General features: G+C 36.8%; 2 protein-coding genes and 1 long non-coding RNA gene across 5 annotated transcripts; all 3 read left to right on the top strand.

Annotated features, from left to right (window-relative positions):
* The first annotated feature begins 13 nt into the window (after positions 1-13).
* LOC147869932 (DDRGK domain protein) lies at positions 14-4,150 on the top strand. Its single transcript, XM_087334916.1, has 8 exons — positions 14-177; positions 1,234-1,333; positions 1,425-1,540; positions 1,621-1,722; positions 1,991-2,149; positions 3,310-3,366; positions 3,452-3,488; positions 3,582-4,150. Exons 1-8 carry the CDS (start codon positions 67-69, stop codon positions 3,794-3,796), a joined length of 897 nt encoding a protein of 298 aa, XP_087191042.1. The 5' UTR covers positions 14-66; the 3' UTR covers positions 3,797-4,150.
* A 2,348-nt stretch (positions 4,151-6,498) lies between these two features.
* Positions 6,499-9,020, top strand: LOC147869931 (protein FLX-like 2). Its single transcript, XM_087334882.1, has 6 exons — positions 6,499-6,538; positions 7,325-7,914; positions 8,066-8,205; positions 8,328-8,410; positions 8,521-8,634; positions 8,710-9,020. The coding sequence occupies exons 2-5, from the start codon at positions 7,355-7,357 to the stop codon at positions 8,626-8,628; spliced, it is 891 nt and encodes a 296-aa protein (XP_087191008.1). The 5' UTR covers positions 6,499-6,538; positions 7,325-7,354; the 3' UTR covers positions 8,629-8,634; positions 8,710-9,020.
* Positions 8,838-19,832, top strand: LOC147869930 (uncharacterized). 3 transcript variants are annotated; one of them, XR_015531513.1, is made up of 3 exons: positions 8,838-8,959; positions 15,099-15,153; positions 19,492-19,832. It is a non-coding gene; the product is annotated as an uncharacterized LOC147869930 (long non-coding RNA). The 3 variants fall into 3 exon arrangements; XR_015531517.1 differs by lacking the exon at positions 19,492-19,832 and adding an exon at positions 18,254-18,769; XR_015531516.1 differs by lacking the exon at positions 19,492-19,832 and adding an exon at positions 15,842-15,936.
* Positions 19,833-21,072: the final 1,240 nt, after the last annotated feature.

The following is a 21,072-nucleotide window of genomic DNA, read 5'->3' as shown; positions in this document are numbered from 1 at the left end:
GAAATTTCTTCATAAACTCAAAAGAGAAGAGAAAAGCAGACAGAGACGAAAGAGATACACAGAGAGATGGCGGACTCATTGATCGTATTGATCCCAACACTTTTGCTCCTCTTCCTCATTCCTCTGCTTCTTCTGTTCCGTCGCAGAAACTCAAATCAAGAAAAGGAGAAAAACCAGGTTTTTAAACTCTGTTTTTTTCCTTTGCTTTTTTACTTTTCCCTTCCCCGCTTCTAATTCATGTCTTTCTAGCAACATCTGTGCTAGGTTTAGGTCTTTTAATTTGCCACTATTAAGTTTTTTTCTTTATTTCTTTTACTTCCATCCAAACTAACATATAAGAGTTTGTTTATTGATTCTTTTTCTTCTTAACTCCAGACGGAATATTTTGAAAGCTCACGAGATTCCTAGTGTAAACGAGGAATTTACACATGATTATGTTGGCAATCCGTTAATGTAAATCGTGTGAAGATTGAATATTCATAAGATTTTGCATTTTGCTTATTATGCTTCCTAAGATAATCAGAAACTTTGGTTTTTCATGAAAACCATTTAACTCTGGTTATCGATGCTATTTTTTAATATTTCTTCTTGGGATCACAGTAGTCCGACGTAAGATTTTCCATTATGCTGTCATAATTTCTTTGTAAAAATGGATTCTTGCTGGCATTGCATTTTTTTATTCCCAATAATGTAATCCGGAATTGTGGGATGAAAAACAATTTATCCCTTATCCCGAATGTGCTATTGGTGAGTGTTTCTCAAAATGGGTGATCTAACTGTCACGATGTTAGGATTATGATCTTTATAATGTACTTAATTAAATTAATCTTCATTAGGAATAAAGTCATAGATGCAGCCTATAGCAAAGTAGCTGGGACCAACCACCAGCACAAGAATGGAGGGGCAAACTCCCAATAGAGAGGAAAGTGAGTAGAATGAAGGAGTATTCATAAACCCTAAGCCTTGTGTCAATAGTTCAGGCCATATTTATCCACAATTGTGCATGGATAAGGTCATGTAGATACTCCTGGGCTTATCTCTCTAACAATATTGTTGTGTCTAAGGTTATACATATGCACATGATATGGTCGTTTATAATTGATATGTAACTTTTATGCATGTTACAGCTTTCTACTCGCCTTAGCTAGCATCTTTTCTCTTCTTGTGTGTGATGGCATTTTCCTTCATCTTTCTACTTTCATCTATTGATGAAATACTTCCTCATGCATTCAGGATGTTGTGGCTATGGAAACCCGACAAGTTCCACATCAAGTGGGTGCCCGCCGGATGAGGAGAAGAAATGTGGATGAGGCTTCTTCTTCTTCAATGGCTGGTATATAATATAATTACTTTGTTTCATTCATTATTTATAATTACCTTCCTTTGCATTATTGATACTCATCTAAGAACCATTTTCAATAAAGCTCATCAAGATCAAGATGATGAAGCAGAAGAGGAAGAGGTGCAAGCAGCCTATTATGCCGCAAAAAATTCAAAGAAAAAGGAATCGAAAAAGCAAGACAAGGAAGCTCGGAGACAAGTTAGCTTATTTCTCTGAAAGGTTAAGCAGGGTACTTTGTGGAAATATATATGCTGATTATTCCTCTTTAACGTATGCAGGCTGAAGATGCATCTCGAGATTTAAGAAAGCAAAAGCAAGACCGATATTCTGAGATGCGGCGCCGGAAAGATGAGGAAAGAGAAGCTGAAGAACTAAGAAAGGCATGTTATTTCAAGGGAAACACCAAAAATACCCATCTTGTTGTGTAGTCAGAGAATACTCACAAACTTCCAAATTTACCCCATTACCCTGATGTAGTACCTTTTTGGAAACTTTGAGGTATTGTGGTAAATGTTCAACATTTGGGGGTATTCTTATTGTGTTTCCCTGATATCAAATAGGTATCCAAATGTTTTAATTGATCCAGTAAATCAAGAGAAAAGTGTATGTTGAAATATCCTATTCTTTTTTTACTTATTCATATTCAAGGAAGAAGAAGCAAGGATACAAAAGATGAAGGAAGAGGAGGCTGAAAAAGCAGAATTTGACAAATGGAAAGATGCTTTCACAGTTGACAATGAGGGAACCATGGAAGACTCACAAGATGAATCTCGTGGCTTGTTGGATGATTTTGTGCAGTACATAAAGGTACGTTTGGATCAATTGTATTAGGACTGCATTCTTCTAACTACATGTGTTAACCCAAAATGTTTATCAATTAAATTTGAAGCATGTAGAGGGTATATGTCTGGGTGAAATTACACCTCCCAGTTGTTTAAATTAGTGAATTATGTTTATTAGGGTAAATATAGAATTAGTACAAAGGAGTCAAAGTAAGTTACCATTCAGAGCACATTTGAACATTTAGTTTTACAGGTGTGACATGAATCCTTGTCAATTCAAATACTTTCGGATAAAGTATTTGGGTAACGTTTTGTGGGGCTACATGGTAAGGGTGTGTTAATTAAGAAAGCATAGAAAGAATCAAATATATACATTTATAGCAAGGGAGTTGATTAGGCCCATTTGTTTGTGGATGGCCATCTTGTTGGAAATGGTCTGAACACAGAAGCAAGAATTATCAAGGTCTATCCAGCCAATAGGGCACTTCCTTCTTGTCTAGAGGTTCTTAATCACTTTAGGAAGAGTATGACTTTACATGGTATGAAATGTAGAAGTGCCTCAGCTCAGGCTACTTTTGTTTGGGTTGAGGCTTGCCACCTCCTTTCACTGATTTCTCCTTGTACATAATCATAATAACATCTAGATATTTCCTGTACTGTATATGAATTGTATTCTTTGTATTTTACGAAGAATAGTGATTGATGTTTTTCTGAACTAAGAGGTGTACTTTTCATATTACCCCAAAGTGGGGATGTTTTTAGTAATTTTCCAACATAGTTCAGGATTTGTGACAAGAACGGTCATCAACCAAGTTATAGAGAAATCTCACAAATCTGAACGACAAAATGTGGATTCTTTTCATTTGTATGAACAACAGATCTTTCAGCTTTAGCTGGATGAATATATATGTGAATGATTTCCACAAGCAACTTATAGAGAAGTCTAAAACAAATCTGAATGATAGAATGTGGATGCTTTTCATTTGTATGAACATTAAATCTTTTGGCTTCGGCTTCGGCTTCAGCTGGTTGAATGTACATGAAATAAATGGATTCCTGTTGTGTATAATCTTCTTAGTCATGGTGCCACTGCGAGCTATCTTTCTTAATCTCAGATCATTTCGGTATTAAACAGTAACCTTTGAATTGAGCATACTGTGATGTGCTAAGACGTTTATCATGCAGAAGCACAAGTGTGTACAATTGGAGGATCTTGCAGCTGAGTTCCATCTCCGAACGCAGGCAAGTGAATTTGTATTTCTTTGTCAAATTAGAGCCTGGTTTTTGCATTATATATTGTCGTTGATATGTTTTGTTGTTACTCCAGGATGCGATTGCGAGAATTTTATCCCTTGAGAAAATGGGTGAGCTAGCCCTTGAATTTTTCATGAAACTTCGTCTATGGTTTCCTTAATTTTAAGTGTTTTATGATATACTCTGCTCTGGGTTTTATGAAGATCGCTTGTCGGGTGTAATGGATGATAGAGGTAAATTCATCTATATCTCCTTGGACGAAATGAAGGCTGTTGCAGACTATATAAAATCACGGGGGAGGGTAAGTATTTCTCATCTCGCAAGCAAATCAAACGAATTTATCGATTTGGAAACAAAGGTTATCGAGGAAGAGATGGCAGAGTTGTCAACTGCCGAATTCCAAGAAGTAACTGCGTGATCCTTGATGCCTTTTTTCAAACACTACTATTCTCTGACAAGGAGTTTTCAAGTTAGCAAATGGTAAAAGTGAGCCACAAATATGGTAACAGTTCATGGATTACATCTTGCTTGATCAATTGGAACTTTTTAAATCAGTGATTTGTGTGCCTGTTCAATCAGTTTAGCTTTTTGGTTGTATCATCATGTTCACATCATACCTTATCAGACTTTATCTTGATCATACATGTAAATATGGACAACTCACACTCCTTGGCAAAAATAGCTAGAAATAGCTAGAAATTAACCTTGAAGTTTATTGGAGAAGTAAGAAGACAGATATGATGATGCCTTCCTAAATTTGCTCTTAATCTTACATGTGATCATACAAAGTTCACAATGAATTTCAGTTGTCAGCCATGTCATTCATGTGCCTTTTTATTAACATTTTTGGTTATTTTTCTCCGACTTAGCGAGGATTTGGTTGAGGTTTTTCTTTGCTTTAATCGCTTAGGTCTTGGGAGCAACACAAGCGTTACACCTTTTATCTCATAAGAAACCCTATGTCTCTTGAAGTTAACCCTTTCAAGAACCTTGCAAAGTTCTTCTATTACAACCAAGTTCATAGTGAAGCTATACAAAATAACCCGCCAACCTATCTCTATCGGGGAGAATGATAAAAAACCTGGTAATATATAAATGTGCTTTTGGAATGCATAGCATAGACACCAAGGGCAAATATATAGTGACTATGTTTGGATATTTGTGTTGATTGTTTGTCAACAGGATTCCTGGTGAGAAAGCATGCTACAATTCCATTTAGGGCAACATGATTGCATAATCTGCCTAAACATGGGTCAAAAAAATTTCACATATAATATCCCCAAATAACTTGCAATCCACATTTTTCAACATAATCCTATCGATTATACTTCTTACTTGGGTAAAATTTATAGATACCACACTAAGATAAAATTTATAGATAGCTATAATTCAAGAGAAACTTTGATCCATAATTGTCACGCAACTAGTGTGAGGAATGCCTTGAATGCACAACTTAATGCGCAAACAAATAAATAACTCTTCTTGTAGGGTTTGGATGTAGCTATGGTGTTGTGCACCACACACAAATTGACACCCAAAGTGAAACTAAGGTTGAATATTTGAACTTTTGTGTTGGGACAAGTCATTGCTTGAGTTACCTTGTTATGCATGAAATTAAAGCACATTATCATAGTTCTATAGGTTTTAAACCAATTTGTATGCATTTGTATTGGATTTTGTTTCCTGGGAATTAAGCATTGAGAATTTACTTCATGCTAGCTTTTCTTGTCATGAAGACAACTTATCACTTTTAGGCACGCCTTATAATGTTATCAAGACAACCTAGTATGACATGCTATCAAAACAACTTATGACATGTGACTGTTGGGATTCCATTCCTAACAAGTCATGGCACCATGGATGATAGAAAGCCATTTTTTTATATATTTCAAGTTAAGAAAAGAAGAAAGAGTATTAAGAAGACTTCGTTATTCCATCATTGACCAACTAGTAAATACCCCTAGTAAATAATCCAAGGGTTTTAATCGAGAACATTCCAACAATTAACTACAATAAATATGGAGCTTGCAAAGCCTTTGGTCATCCAACTTGCTCACACATTGGATTTTTTGTGATACATGGCCAACATGACATCAACACTTTCAATTCACTTTTTAGTTTTCTCTTTGTTCTAGTTTCCAGAATGTAAAACTTTGGACAAATATATTTGGGAAACGAGTTTCACGCATGGGATCCATGCATATGAGACCAAAACAAACGTGAGGATTAGCCAAACTTGTATTTTTCTAGAAAGACAATATTGGTTGAGCAACTAAATTGACTCAACAATCGATCCAAGCATCCATGATCGATTGGTGGAGAGACTCAACAAGGAACCCATGGCATGACAAGTTCGGGCTCTCTCTCCCCCTCCATATATATATGGTCCATATTTGCTCTTATTCTTGAATCTTGAATCTTGAATCTCGATCTGTTGTTTGTTGGGAGGATCGAAAACGGTTGAAGAGAAACATACACCATGAAAATCTCACTCAAACATATCACTCCTCTAATGCAACGGTTAGGGAGTGCTCCTAATTTCCTGCACGAGCTTCGAGCCATGGATGACTTGGATGAGGCTGTTAATTGAGTGTTTTCTTCCCAAGATAAGCCAAACGGCCATAGATACCATAGATATGCACATATGTAGATAGATAGGTAGGAGAGCTTATCAATCTCGGAGAGAAGGAGAGGACTACAACTTATCACGCTTATCACATATGGTGGGGGAAGAGAACTTATCACCCACATGGAGACAACAAGCCAACTTATCACACCTCTCTTATCGTTTTGTCTCTCTTTTTTCAGCTGTTAGTCAAAAAATCAATGGCTTCTTCCTTCTAGCCCCCTCCCCCTCCCCCTCCCCCTCTCAAGCCAAACCCTAATTCTTCTGCTGTTCTCTGCTTCTCCTCGATCTTGTGTCATCCAGACGAGACTCTTCTTCCTCCTCAGCAGTTCATTTCGACCTCATTCATCCTCCTCTGCTTCGGCTTCGGCTTCGGCTTCGTCTTTTCGAAGGTAAAACAATCTGCATATTTCCTATTTCTCCCTTCTCTGCTTCTGTCGATCTCGTATCACGCTGAAGAGCCTCTTCTTCCCTTTCAAAGGTTCATTTTCGACCTCATTCATCTTCCTCTGCTTCGGCATAATCTTCTCGAAGGTAAAACAATCTGTATATTTTCCATTTCTTTTGTATGTAAGAATCCTTTCATGGTTTTCTGTCACATTCTTCTTTTTATATATCAGACACTCACGTTCTTACTTTGAATGAATACTTTCATGGCTTCTTTTCTTCTTCTTCTGCAAGGGTTTCATATCAAGATCCTTCCCTTCCTTTTTGAAAGGTTTGAGAGAACTATACATTTCGTCCTGTTGTACGTGAAATACTTTCATGGCTTCCTCTCTGATTTCTGCTTTATTTTCAAAAGGCAATGATTTTGCATGATTTTATTGGTATTTTTTGTGTGTTTCATAGCATTTTTTCTCCTTCTGCTAATGTTTTTTTGTCGATTTTCTGCTTTCGCTTAGTGAGCACTTTGCAAGATTTATCTGTTTTTATTTTTATTTTTGTACAAGTCTAGGTTTCATGCCTTACGGTTATTTCAATTGCAATTTCCTGTGAAGGGAAAGTCTAAAATTTTCAATCATGTTTGCTTGTTGAGTTCAAGGAATTGGAAATTCTTTCCCAAGGTTGATTATATGGGTTTGTTGCCTGCTTTCTGATCTTTCATCCAAGTTTAATTAAGCATTATGCATTCTTCTCTTTATGATTCCCGCCTTCCCCAATGGCAAGAACCTCCTGCTACTTAGGGAATGCCTCCAATATTGAAATTTGTTACCCCATACACATCAAAGGTTAATAAATTTTTGGTCTGTGTTTTTTACTTCAGTAAACATTGTCTTCCATAAGACATGTCTTAGAAGAAAGTTTAGCTTTTTAATGTAGGAGTTTCTTTGCTTTCAGGTTGAAGTAAAGATGGCAGGTAGAGGAAGGCTCCCTCCTCCAATGCTACCTGGCCGTGGGCCCGTTGGGGGAGGTCCTGGAGCTCTGCGTGGTGGTGGTGGAGTCTTTGGATCAGGAGCAAGGCCAGGGTTTGATATTCTCCCACCGACTGCTGCAATGGTGGAGGAGAAGCTTGCCATGCAGCATGTAGAGATTCAAAGGCTTCTGACTGAAAACCAGAGGCTAGCTGCAACCCACGTTGCCCTCAGGCAAGAGCTCGCTTCTGCTCAGCAGGAGATGCAGCGCCTCCAGCAAGTCCTTGCTGGTGTTCAGGTCGAGAGAGAGCAGCAATTCAGGGGGATCACAGAGAAGGCAGCCAAAATGGAGGCAGAGCTACGTGCTATTGAGCCGCTTAAGCTCGACTTGCAGAAATCTCATGCTGATATACAGAAGCTTTTCCTGAGCCGGCAAGAGCTGAGTGGGCAGGTTCAGCAGCTTTCTCAGGAGCTGCAGCGGAGCAAAGGTGATACCCAGCAGCTTCCTGCCATGAAAGCAGAAGTTGAGACACTCCGACAAGAGATTCAGCGCGTGAGGTACGAAAAATATATAAGTTCGGTTGTTTTCTTTATGTGGAAGAAAGATGGTATAGCTGTTGGTTATTAAATTATTCCTCTCAGTTGTCATTCCTTGTGGCCAGAAGTTGGAAACTCCAATGAGCAATGCTAATGTGCTAATGGATAGCAGGAATGCATTCGAGTATGAAAAGAATGCCAATGCTGAATTATTGGAGCAGAGAACTGCAATGGAGAAGAATCTTGTATCTATGGCGAGAGAAGTAGAGAAGTTGAGGGCAGAGCTGACAAACACAGAGAAGAAATTTCGTGGTATGTATCACATATGATATAGGATGGTTATTGTCCAAACTATGGAATAAATAATGATATGAAAGTTATTGTAATGAACTATAAATCACAAGTTTTAGATGTATTTTTACCTTGTCAATCAGCTGGTTCGTATGGTGGTGCTTATGGTCCTGAGTCTGGATACTCCTCAGTGCCTTCTTATGCAGATGGATATGGCATGGGGCAGGTTGGCTTAAAATTTTGTCTTTTGATGTTACTTGTTTGTTTGTTCGCTGAAGTTTTTTCTCTACAATTTTGTTTTTTCTTTTAATTTTCTGAACAATTTCATTTATCCAGATTGGTTCAACTGTTGACGGTGGAGTCAATTATGGTGCTGGACCAGTATCATCTTGGAATGCGTATGAGGCGGCACAGCGTGGTAGTGTTCCTCATGGCCGCAAGTGATTCCATGTATGCATTTTTTTTGCAGCAAAAATGGAGCTGTTTCTTTTGTTACAATTCTTGAAGTTCCATTCTCTTTTGCAGATTTCTGACTTTCAATGTCTGATCGATGATATGCAATGTCCGCTAAATCTCAGAAATGTGGCATACATATTTGAATCTGTTTTGTCTTTTGTTTTATCCTAGTAGTATATCATCATGATAGATAAAAGATTAGAATGCATTTCCAATTGAGTGAAAAATGCAGGTTCTCCAGCTTGGATGATACTTCTTCTGTCATGTATACTGTTTCTAATTGTGGCGACGTGATACACTATTTTGGGGATAGTAGTGGGTATGTTGCTATAGCCTTACAAAGTTGTAACGTTGATAAATTAACTTGTTATTTGATTCTAGTGGCAAAAGTTACGAAATGGTCTTGTTAATGTTTTTAAGGTTCTGTCTATAATGACAATTTCTAGTATAAAAATGTTACAGATGATTTATTTTTCATTGTTCTTGACTTTTAAAAATTCAAATCTTGCATATACTTTTTGATATCATCTGAGCTATATTTTTCCAATGGTCCTAGGAGTTGCATACAAGTCTGTGTGAAACTGCCTATCTTAGTTCCCCCATTCAGATGGCTGTTAAAATTTGAAATATTAGGGACTTTTGAAAAGTCTAAGAGTTGACATGAACATGAATTAGTGACATACTATATAAAGTTTTATGCGGTAGATAATTTAACTCACAGAAATTCTTAAGGTTGTGCATAGTAACTCTACCAGTGGGAGATAGTTATGGACAACATACTCACTTCAATTCATGTCAACGGAAAATCCAATCTAACTCATATAAATCATTCTATGTTTCAGATGCCCAAGGCCTAGAGTATTCTTGTATTCACTAGAGCTGTTAAAGTTGTGCACAACAGTATGTAAATTCCAAGTCTGGGACCCTTAGGCAAAACCTTGCCAACATACTCACTTCAATTCATGTCATCTGAAAATTCAATTCATGTCAGTCTATGTTTCAGAGGCCTAGAGTATACTCGAGAGCTGTTAGAATTGTGATCAGCATGTATATTCCAATTCACTGTGGTGGTGCTGGGACCCTTAACCGAAACCTTGGAGAAATGTCTGGGTTAAGCCATTTTCCAAGAGAGGTAACTAAGTAATGTAGTAAATTTGTTAATTCCACATGACAAGAGAACTGATAGAAACTTTATCCCTTTCCTATTAGAGACAGAAGATGTACTTATAAAGCTAAATGTAGTACAGGTGATGGCTTCATGTCTTGGTATACTGGTTGCATGTCATAGCATGCTGGAACTTCAGGTTACTATCTATCTGCATTATTATAGAATGTATATGTTAAAATGCACAGATCTGTATGTTCTTAGTTGGCAACTTGATCAAGCGTACAGAAATTCCAGTCATTTCTATGTGGATAATCTATGGCTTTATTAACCATAAAGAGGCCACAATCAGGAAGAGTAACTAAAGTAGTTTTCTTGGCCACCCCAAACGTGAACATGAAGTGTTCTGTTAATTGCTGATTTCTCATATCATAAAGATTTAGGAACGATAATACAGTCTCGTCAATGTTATTATTAGCACAGCATTATAACATGTAAGTTGTATCACAATACAAGTGTGAGAGACATGCTTTGTCAGATGTTAAGGACATGCTTATATCAAGTTCCCCTTTTATGTGTTATTCATTGCTTGTATTGGGTAGATAATTAATATACATGCTGTATCTTTTGTTTTGCATGTAAATACTTGTGGGTATATATGTTTATTTCCTCCCAGCTCCCTTTTCTTCATTTTCTTTTTCCTTCTGGAAATTGTATTAGCCTGTCCATTTAAAAGTGTACAACTTTTACACCATTCAGATTAAAAAAGAATGTGCTTTATATTGCATTAAACTAAATATTGCGTTGTGGCAACCGAACGGCTAGACATTGCTTGTATATACCTGTCTGGCTACATGCTCCCTTATTTTATCCAGTCTTTTTTCTCCTTAGTCTTTTTATTTGTGAAAGTGTTATCAGAAATACCATTTTTACACCATCCTCATCAAAAGGAATGTGCTTCATATTGCAATAAATCTAATCTTGTTTTGAGTGGAGACAATGTTTAGATACATTAATTTCATGCATATTGAGTATTCTATTTGCTTGGATAGTCCTCCAATTCAAAGCATTTTTTGAATGATGTACTTCAAAATGTGCATCCACTATTTCCAAAATGGAGCTTTACTGCCTTCCATGTTGACATTGAGTCAGTCAATGAGAATTTTGTTTTCTTGTGGGTTTGAATGTGCCTAAACTTAAATCTTGGATTTTGTTTCTGAAATTGGAGATATAAAGCCTGTGATGCCATTTTTAAGGTTGACGCAATCATCATGAATGTTTTTTCACTGGTGTGGGTGGTGTTCCATCTCCTGGTTAGTTGGTTTGGCTGAAAGCTAAGCATATCTTTAATAAAATTGCTCGTAGCTATTAGCAATTGACCCCAATTCCTGGTAATACCACACTCAAAATCTTACATCCATTATTTGAATTCTGTTTGCAAAGAATCAATGTAATGACTGCATCTTGTATTGCACATATATAGATGAAAATAGACTACAGCATGTAGGCCTGGATTTATAGATATTATGTTGAAATGGTTGTTAAGGTGAAGGTGTAGGATATGTTGCATGAAGTGGGTAAGTTGGCGAAGAAGACCATCCCCAGAATTGAATGAATTGAAACTGAAATGTGAGATTTTATTATGGAGTATGGCGTTGGGTTAATAGAAAAGTCTTATAGAGGTTCAGTCTAAGACATCCTTCTGTATAGGGACAACTTTTCATCTGTATAGAAAAACATAAATTTTGAATGAACACTGATAAGGCTGTATTTTCTGTTATGTTTTCCATGTCTCCAAGTTATATGATCCTTTATTGCTATACTGCTTACGATCCCAACGGTCTACATGAAAATTTTGTATTCTCAAGCCTTCTAAGCATTATATTTATCCTATTTATTCTTTAACTAACTTGAATGTAGAATGCGTGATTTTTGTTTCAACCAATCATCTTTGCAAATAGGGCTTTTGGAATGGAACTTACAAGGCAATGTTATAATGGGGTTTTGTGATTATCAATGCTGGCCATTGGGTTTTACTACTGGATGTACTGGAGCTTCGTCATCTTAAAGTTAAGAATAAGGAATAAACAAACATTCTTTCAAACTCTCCGCTTCAACTGCAGTATTTCCATGCGTCTATATACTTAACCTAATATATCATTTTTTCTGTCCTACTCCTAATCCCTGTTGTTGATGTGTTTAGGAATCTGAATTATGTCGCAAGTCATGTTTGATTCTTTATTCTTGTAGAAGACAGGACTAGCAAGACATAGCCAGTATGTTGAAGGTGTATGAGCTGTTCCCTTGAACCGTCACACTAGAAAATCTGTCAACCAACCTCTTATGCAGTCAATAATTTTAGCTTTAGATTTACACCGGTATTTTAGTTTCGTAAGTTAATTGCAGAGTGGACAGGGTTGTGGAACCGCGCTTGGTTAGTTGTTTTGAAATAGACTGTGAACTAGATGGTATTCATCTGTCTGCCAGTTATTGTAAATGACTTTGATTGTAGGGAAGTACTTCATTATGGGGAATGATAGATATTTCTGCAAATGTTCCTTCAGGACCGCTCTCTTTTCTTCTGCTGGTATGATGTTCATTTTTTGTAGATTTCTCTTGCTGGTTGCCAGAAACCACAAAAGTAGAATGATGCTAGATTCCCTATTTACTTCCATGTTTTAATTTCACATGATTTGTGTAGTATATGGTGTACTGTTGTAGATGTACTGTATATACTGCATGTAGTTATGTGCGCCATGCAATAGAAGGGTTGTTTTTGCAATCACAACTGCCTTTCAAGTTATTAGTCAAGGAGATTGCTTCTTACATTTGTCAGTTTTCAATCTTTATTGAACTTTTGGAGTCAGTACAAATTCCATTCTTATTACTGACAATGAAACTTTGGTGTTATGAAGCAGAGATTTGGATCTTTTCGCAAACACTTTTGATTAGCTTCATAGGCTGGACTGTTGATAATCATGAGTTGGTTGAACTTCATGGTTTATCATATGTATCACAAGTCTGTGTTGTTTTCATGCATATTAATTTAATTGTGAGGTTTCGCTTTTCTCTTTTGTTCATTAGTTTTTTATATTTTCCTGTTCAAAATTTTTCCAGATTAGATTGAAGCCTCTTTCATTAGCTAATTTATGAGCCTACACCTACTCTTGCTCGTTGTGACCTAACTAGCATGTTTGGAGCCATGGCTTGATTTTGTTTTTTTCAATCTTTATTGAACTTTTGGAGTCAGTACAAATTCCATTCTTATTACTGACAATGAAACTTTGGTGTTATGAAGCAGAGATTTGGATCTTTTCGCAAACACTTTTGCTTAGCTTCATAGGCTGCATTGTTGATAATCATGAGTTGGTTGAACTTCATGGTTTATCATATGTATCACACGGCTGTGTTGTTTTCATGCATATTAATTTAACTGTGAGGTTTCACTTTTCTCTTTTGTTAATTAGTTTTTTATATTTTCCTGTTTAAAATTTTTCCAGATTAGATTAAAGCCTCTTTCATTAGCTAATTTATGAGCCTACACCTACTCTTGCTCGTTGTGACTTAACTAGCATTTTGGAGCCATGCCTTGATTTTGTTTTTTTTAATTCAACAGTTTCATTTCTTGCTATGGTGTATGAACTATTGTTAGAACTATGGTTTTAGATCATCTAATTCTTTTCATTTGGTTTTTCTGAGGGGGTTAAGTTTTTTGTTAATTTTCTCGTCAACTAGTTTTGTGAGAAGGTCAATTTTAACATCAAGAAGACTCCAGCCTATATAATGAACCTTTTAGGCCCTAGGCTCATTTTTATGTTGCAGTGCACACTATATCGCATGGTTTCCAGGATTGCAGCTTCATGAGGGAAATCTCAAGCTTATGGAGTTAAAACAGATTATGATTTCATGTAAGATTTTTCTATATTTCGTACATCTTTAAAAAGCCACTCAGCACCATGCGGATTGGATCTCTGTAATTTTTTCGATTCACCTGAAATATAACTGAGAGGACATATGAACTCATAATAACCAGTATTTAGCCCCCAAAATATCTTCAAGAAAACTTTGTAAACTTTGTGGTTTGGGACATTCCTAAAAAATATCTTGAATGCTCTTATGTAAGGTATTTATCCAATAAAATATTATATTCAAAGTCAAAAGTGATGCTGTACTTCCCAGTTTATTAGAAACATTTTCAGGAAACATTATAGTTAAGTAAACAAATTTTTTGGTAAACGATGTCTCTTTTGAGTATTTCAGGATTCAGCTCATGGGATATTTTCTTGCAATTTACGCTAGCATATTGCTGGATTTCAATGTCCCTCGTAACCTTGCCAGAATTATTGCCTCATCTGCTTAATGTTAAGAAGCTTGCTGGATTTCATTGCCTCATTTAATGTGGATGACTAAAAAGTACGAAAAGCTATTTTTCCATACATGCAATACAGAGTGTTTATTGGAGGGGAAACCTCACATGATCATGGCATTGGTATTTTGCAATTGATTTTAAGGAATTTGCTGAGAAGATGTACTGTTGTTATTTAAAATGAGTAAGATGCAGACTGACAATGAAGCTTCATTGTGAACTCAATAATATACTTTACTGTGTGCTCCCTCAGCTGAAAACTTATGCTGCTTTTGAAGTCACCTTTGTACTAAAGTTGCGAAGGTGATGTTGACAGGGTTGGGATGTAACTTTTATCCCAGCTAACTTTATAGTGTTAACTACCAAAATAAATTAAGCTGTTTGGCTTCTTGATTATCTGCGCAATAGTCATCATACAGAAAGTTAGGTAGTATTCTTTTCACAGCGGGGTTTGGTATAATTATTGTGCTTGGTGAGAAGCTTGCTTCTGGTCAAGGGTGAAATTTTCTGTTGGTGTGCCAGTCGGAAACAATCCTGAAGTTGTGAGTTGTTTCTGTTCAAAAAAAAAACATAGAGCGATGCTTCTTTACTTTTCTGGTGGTCAGCCCTTGTGATGAATATTAATGACAAGGGTACTATAGATTGAGTGTGAACAGACTCGATAATGGTAATAGTAAACATGGTAGAACAGATGAGAATTGAGATTGCGATCAATGAGTCTTTTTGTGATGGGAATCTTTTAGATGATATCTTTTCACTGAGTGTGATGAGTGTTGATCATGTCTGATAGAAATATTTCTCCGTTAAAATTAATACAGTTAGTTTTTTCTTCAAACGAAAGTGTATGATCAACAGATTCTTTGTGTAAATGTAGTTTTAAGGCTGTTTGCTGTTTTTATTATAATTTAATGTAATCTGTGTGTAATATCCTGTTCTAAAGTCAAAATGATAATTTTCTCAACCAGTAATACTTGCCTTCAATTGCAGAGATTGCCTTGTTCGTGACAGTACTGTGCTGTTACATTTCATGAGGAGCATTAAGGTAAATAATTTATTGCGGAACATGTTTAAAAAAATCCTAGTTTCTTTCCTTTAAGTTGAGTTATGCACACCTATCATAGTCCCCGTTGAATGCTGTTAAGTTGTCTCTTATTTTATGCCGAGTTCCTATGCTGTTATTTATTGAGGTCAAGGCTGCTATGGCAATAGTTAATGTTGCTCATGACTGCATATGTAAGATTTGTTTGATTGCAGATTTAGTTTCATATGGTTATTGAAGTGAAACACTTTTTGTTCTATTGTTACTGGAGCGATGAATCCTAATTTGTTGTTTTTAGCCCACAAAGACCCATGCTTATCTCCATAAATGCTTGATATTTCCTATAAGGTCATTCATATAGATAATCCTACTTAATTTAAAGTAAATCAGAAGAACAGGCTTACATGTTTTTATATTTGTGCATGTTTATTGTGTGATGTATTTTCAAGTTTTCTTTGATGGGAATTTTTCCTTCTTACTGCTGGTTTAAGTTGTCATATGTTTTTATCTTCAAAGTGTATTTTGTTAATCAGAAGCTATTAAAGCCATAAGTAGCACGGATGCCATACATACACAGGTGCAATAATCCTGCTCTTGTACATTTTCACATACTTACGGCTGAAAACAAACAAAGAAACAAAAATATCAGCTATAATGAAAATCTCAACCTTAGCCACTGTGTAACTGACAGGCTGATGTTGTCTATGTTGACGTATCTCCCTAGTGTCATCTGTAACACAAAAAATGGGAGCAGTTTGAATGCTCCTACGCGCGTTTCCCTCAAGTTGTAGATGGCATCTAGAACGGTTAAGTATCTTTTTTCCATTTCTCCCTACCTCCCTAGCTGGAGGAACTGACTAGGGAATGGGCCTTTATATAAGCCCCAACTTAGAGTAGTTGTCTGGCTGTAGCACATCTGTGATCACGAATCCTAAATAACATGCTATTTTCATGATAATTGGGTTGACATGAGAATCATTAGCATGCTCAAGAGGGAACTTTGGAGCAGCTAACTAATTGACTGCATGCTCATTGTAACTACAGGTGACCATAACATAACTAAAGAATCAACGAAAGGTCATATAATAAAAGAGAAGGAAGTATAATATATCAAGTCTCAAAAGACCATAATGATCTATGTGACCTGACAAAGGTTAAATCTGTTGATTATAATTTGTCAATACAAGTAACAATAGAAAAAAATGCCTTTCTATGCCAGCTTTCCCAAACTGAATGGCTTGAAATGTAATGATAAACAATCAGGTTTAGTGCCTGAATATTGGAATTGAAATTGCTGCCCTCTAATATCCATTTTGATCTGTTCCAATAGAAAGATGGAAGGTAGGAGGGGGCATCTCCAATTCCTTGTGATGATGGATTTGTCTCAGAGTTGTGGTACCAGCTGGCATCAAGGCCCCTTCTATGATGAGAAGAAATGACTCCAATTGTGGTGGCTCCCCTGAATCATATCCAGTTTGATAAAGCTGTTTGTTTGTAGACACGGGACGGGGATTATTCCCCATTAGTACCCATGTGGGAGAAATATACAAAGTTCTCTTCTAGGTGGATCAGTTAGTGTCAACCTCTCCCGCAAGAGGCTCTGTCAATGTGTCCTTGTCTCTAGAAGGAAAAATGCTAAATATCGCTGATCATTATATTTTACAAAGGTCAATGTCCTTCTCTAAAGAGATATAAATATCTTCTACTGATGCCACGATAGTCTGGGAAATGACATAGATAATATGATCCTGATGCATTGGAAAGATGGCAGATGTAGTCCTCTGAAGCTACATGTGTATATCTTCTGGTCTCTATTCTCAGATGAAGAGATGGTCCTCGGACTTACCCTATTGCTTTTAGAAGGGCACATGACATATTTGGCTCGAATAATCAAAGCCATCTGTGGACTTATTTACAATTAACTATCTTTGTATGAAGCTGAATTTTGGATGGATGCAAGTTTGTTCTGTATACACTGGAATGATATTTGTTCTTATAGCTTTACCACTATGACTGCATATTCAAGGCAATACTCAAATTGTAGGAGTGCATTCATATCCATGCTGCGTACTTGCAACCAATTTCTCATTCATGAACGTTCAACAATTGGTTTTCATCTTCCTCTGCTAGTTGTTTGAATGAGGCAAGAGCCAACCGTGGATACTGATATCCAGATTTGATGTATACAAGTGGTATGTACTGCATGACGAAAATTATCTCCTGGGATCTTACTATAATTCGCGAGGTCACAACTGGAGGATCATCATTGCATTCTAGTAGGATTTAATCTTATTTAACTGAGCATGTGGTATGCTAAAGAGACCTAGCTTAGTGACACCATGGAGCCAGATCTGTGTGAGTTGAGCTGTATGTGGCTCGTGATAAGGGGTTGATCTTCCCTAAGCGTTATGAATGGGAATGTTTGGCACCTCAGTATTGGTTCTTTGCCATCTGGGGAGGTAGTACATCCCAATGATTGGGCTGCTCGCCCATTAAACTACTGCAATTGCTGGGTTCAGAACATTGTGTGAAGGTTTGGTCCATGGCGTGGGCAATAGAGCATTGATTGAACCTTTCCCTAGGATCAGAGGATCTGGAAAGAGACTTCTGGTGTACTAGTTATCATGCCTATCAGCTAGCTAGGGTCATTTGATTGTTTCCTCATGTGCTTGATAACTCCTAGGATCAAATTAAATACTGATAAGTGTATTTGATGAGGGAGGATTGCAACATTGTATTTTCATTTTCCCATTAAACAAAGATTTCCTCATCAAATCTTAAGCATCAGGATCAATAGTCCATGAAATCCTTGCTGTGTTTGATGAAATTATTGCCTGATCACCAAGAAATATTCTCAGAAATACCACCATACAGCACCAACTGGAGGCTAATGATTGGTTTTTATCTGTCTTCAATGGTGCTCCTGTTCATCTTAAGGTGTGTCCTTGTGCCTTCCCCTTGTCTATCTTGTCTCTGCATCCACTAGAGTGTACAGATCCTCCAGTGTGTCACCTAATAAAATGTAGGTCAAATAATATTATAATGATCACAGTAAATTGCATTCATAAGAATATCAATCTTATTGCTTCAAATCATGTACCAGGAAGAGGGGATCGTGCGTCGATAGCTCCGAACCACCCGAATCAATTGATAAATTTTCTTGCGCTTCATGAAGAAAAGGTGCAGTGGATGGAGCTCCCGAATCATGGGGGGGCTCGCTAACTGTCAACATCTGAAAGGAGACTGAGGAAAAGGGGTGTCTTTTGTCTTGCATGTAAAATGTCTCCAGCAGTTGCTGGTGCTGCTGCACTTGCCCTTGGCTGCAGTATCTGGAGTTTCAAGTAAATATTGTTCATCGAAACTTGAGGGGTATAGTATTGCCTCATCAGGAGCCCATTAAGGTGCAGCTGTTGCTATGTATTTGACGACATAGTCATGATGGGTATAGTTGTGAAAGATATAGGCTACAACATGAATTTTAAAATGTAGACTTGCATTTCTTAAAAGAATATTATTCCTGAATGGACATTACACTTCCATTCCTGAAACAGTAGCATGATATGTTGTAGTTACCATATGATTATTTGCCGGAAATATAATTCAACTGGATTTGTGTGTGGAGGATATAAGTGGCATGAGGGATGGAGCATCAGTAATTCAACAATAAATGCAGACAAAAAAGACTAAAAAAGGATCCAACAATCTCATGAATGAAACAATTGGGATCTTGTGGATGTAGTGGAATTAGGGATGAATTAACATTATGAGGATATATGCCCTACTCTGTGCGGCTAAAGAAATATTGGGTATATATACTCTAGTTCATGGGGCAAATGAAATATCGGACATTGAGCAAAATATGCCCTAGTAGATGGAGCAAAGAATATAGACCTGACGCTAAGTTGTAGAAAGCAGATGTAAATATGATTGAAAATTAGTGAAAAGACTTTTGGGTAGCCAGTGAGTACTTTTTTTAATCATGTTTTTATGCTGGCATATAGAAATGGTCGAGGCACACCAAACTGGTCTCTTGTTAAATTTTTGGCAGTCCCTTAACAACGTGATTGTTTTCTACAGACTTTTGGGTAGCCAGTGAGTACTTTTTTTAATCATGTTTTTATGCTGGCATATAGAAATGGTCGAGGCACACCAAACTGGTCTCTTGTTAAATTTTTGGCAGTCCCTTAACAACATGATTGTTTTCTACAGACTTTTGGGTAGCCAGTGAGTACTTTTTTTAATCATGTTTTTATGCTGGCATATAGAAATGGTCGAGGCACACCAAACTGGTCTCTTGTTAAATTTTTGGCAGTCCCTTAACAACGTGATTGTTTTCTACAGACTTTTCTGCCCTTAGTGACACTGAAAAGAGAAAAGTTATTGGAGTGCTCTCACTTTCAATATATCGTTCTTAATATTTATATCTATATTCCCTACATTGAACCTTGAACCTCAGTTACACAACCCTCATTAAAGGAATTCATTAGCTAGTATAAAAACAGTCATGGCATCATTTGTACCTAAGCTGATGCATGAATAATAATAGGAATAGTGGGCAAGGATAAGAGGGCACCAGATGCCTACTATGGGGCAAGCATCCCAGAAGTGTAGAGAATGAGAGGTGCTGAAGCTATTCTCTTGGAAGATCAAATGGCTGAAATTTTATAAATTAGAGGTCACTGTTTAAAGTTTAAACATAATACAAAAACCCTTTCTTGGTTGAAAATCATGTTAGTATCTATACCAAATGTTGGTTTAAGAGGATTCAAAAGTTATTTGCGTGGACAAGAATGTAAAGTAATATAAGAACCTTGCATAAACTGAGATCATGCCCCTACATAAATTTCATCGTCTAAAAGTGTTGATCTTGAATTCGTTTGATCCCCCAACAATTTATTTTTGAGAGATTGTGGCTAGCTTATTATGTCCTATAGTCAAAGAAAGCATTTGTTTCTAAGAAGTAACATTCCTAGATTCCAAATAGGACCTCTTGCACATACTGTGCAAATAATCCTATTTTGTACTTATTGTGAGTTTATATTGTCATTAAAGGAGTCTTGAATTCCTTTCTCTCACACTCTTATTGTAATAAGCTTGCCCTAGGTTATTAATCTTAGGCCTAAGGTTCAAGGTTTGACTTTCCCACAATAAATATTTTTTCTTAATATATTAGATGTCACTTGGTCTTTCTTTCTTTCTTTCAAATATTTTTTCTTAATATATTAGATGTCACTCGGTCTTTCTTTCTTTCTTCTCCATTGGGCAACCTTGTCAATTAAGCTACATCCATCTGGGCAAACTCTCTCTCTCTCTCTCTTGAATGTGTGGAAAGCTTCAAATATCTTGGCCTTGAAGTTCCTTCAAATCATAGATGGAATGAATGTACTACATGCCACTTAGAGTCGCGTAAGCGAGCATACTATGCATTTGAGAACACATGCAATCTTGGAGATATTAAGTGTTGGGTCCTCAAAAAATATTTTTTCAACACTTTGGTGACACTGCTTCTTCTCTATGGGGTGGACCGTGGAAGTATGGGGCGGTAGCATCCCTAAATCTACGTGGAAAGAGTTTGAAAATGTCCAAAAATATTTTCTTACAAAGTTTCTACAAGTTAAGAAACAAACACCCTACACCCTCCTCCTCGAGACAGGATCACTTTCCCATTGAGATCATGGCCATGGAAAGGGTTGTTGAATACATGCTTAAGGTTCAAAAAAGTTCCTCACGTCGACTTCCAAGAATTGCATGGGAAGCAAGCAAAAATATCCAAAAGACGCATAAAAGCAAAATTTTGTGCTCCAATTGGATGCAAAATATAGAAAAATGGTTTGGTAGATGGGATGTGAGACACTTTCTTCATGATGCATCATTAGATCCCTCTATAAATGAGGCCTTTTTGCAACGCCAATGTATCATGAC

The sequence above is a fragment of the Azolla caroliniana genome, unplaced genomic scaffold, assembly GCF_043228905.1.
Source record: "Azolla caroliniana isolate FFs.n. ecotype wild unplaced genomic scaffold, voAzoCaro1.0.p SCAF_1, whole genome shotgun sequence".
Lineage (NCBI taxonomy): Eukaryota > Viridiplantae > Streptophyta > Polypodiopsida > Salviniales > Salviniaceae > Azolla > Azolla caroliniana.
This window is presented reverse-complemented; position numbering and strand designations above follow the sequence as displayed.

What these genes read in the sequence shown, in the direction of transcription:
- LOC147869932 (XM_087334916.1), top strand. Translation starts at nt 67, where the DNA reads ATGGCGGACTCATTGATCGTATTGATCCCAACACTTTTGCTCCTCTTC. An exon ending in TTCTTCTTCTTCAATGGCTG is followed by an intron (nt 1,334 to 1,424) that starts GTATATAATATA and finishes TTTTCAATAAAG; the next exon opens with CTCATCAAGATCAAGATGAT. An exon ending in TTTATCCCTTGAGAAAATGG is followed by an intron (nt 3,489 to 3,581) that starts GTGAGCTAGCCC and finishes GGTTTTATGAAG; the next exon opens with ATCGCTTGTCGGGTGTAATG.
- LOC147869931 (XM_087334882.1), top strand. Translation starts at nt 7,355, where the DNA reads ATGGCAGGTAGAGGAAGGCTCCCTCCTCCAATGCTACCTGGCCGTGGG. An exon ending in CAAGAGATTCAGCGCGTGAG is followed by an intron (nt 7,915 to 8,065) that starts GTACGAAAAATA and finishes AATGGATAGCAG; the next exon opens with GAATGCATTCGAGTATGAAA. An exon ending in CACAGAGAAGAAATTTCGTG is followed by an intron (nt 8,206 to 8,327) that starts GTATGTATCACA and finishes CTTGTCAATCAG; the next exon opens with CTGGTTCGTATGGTGGTGCT.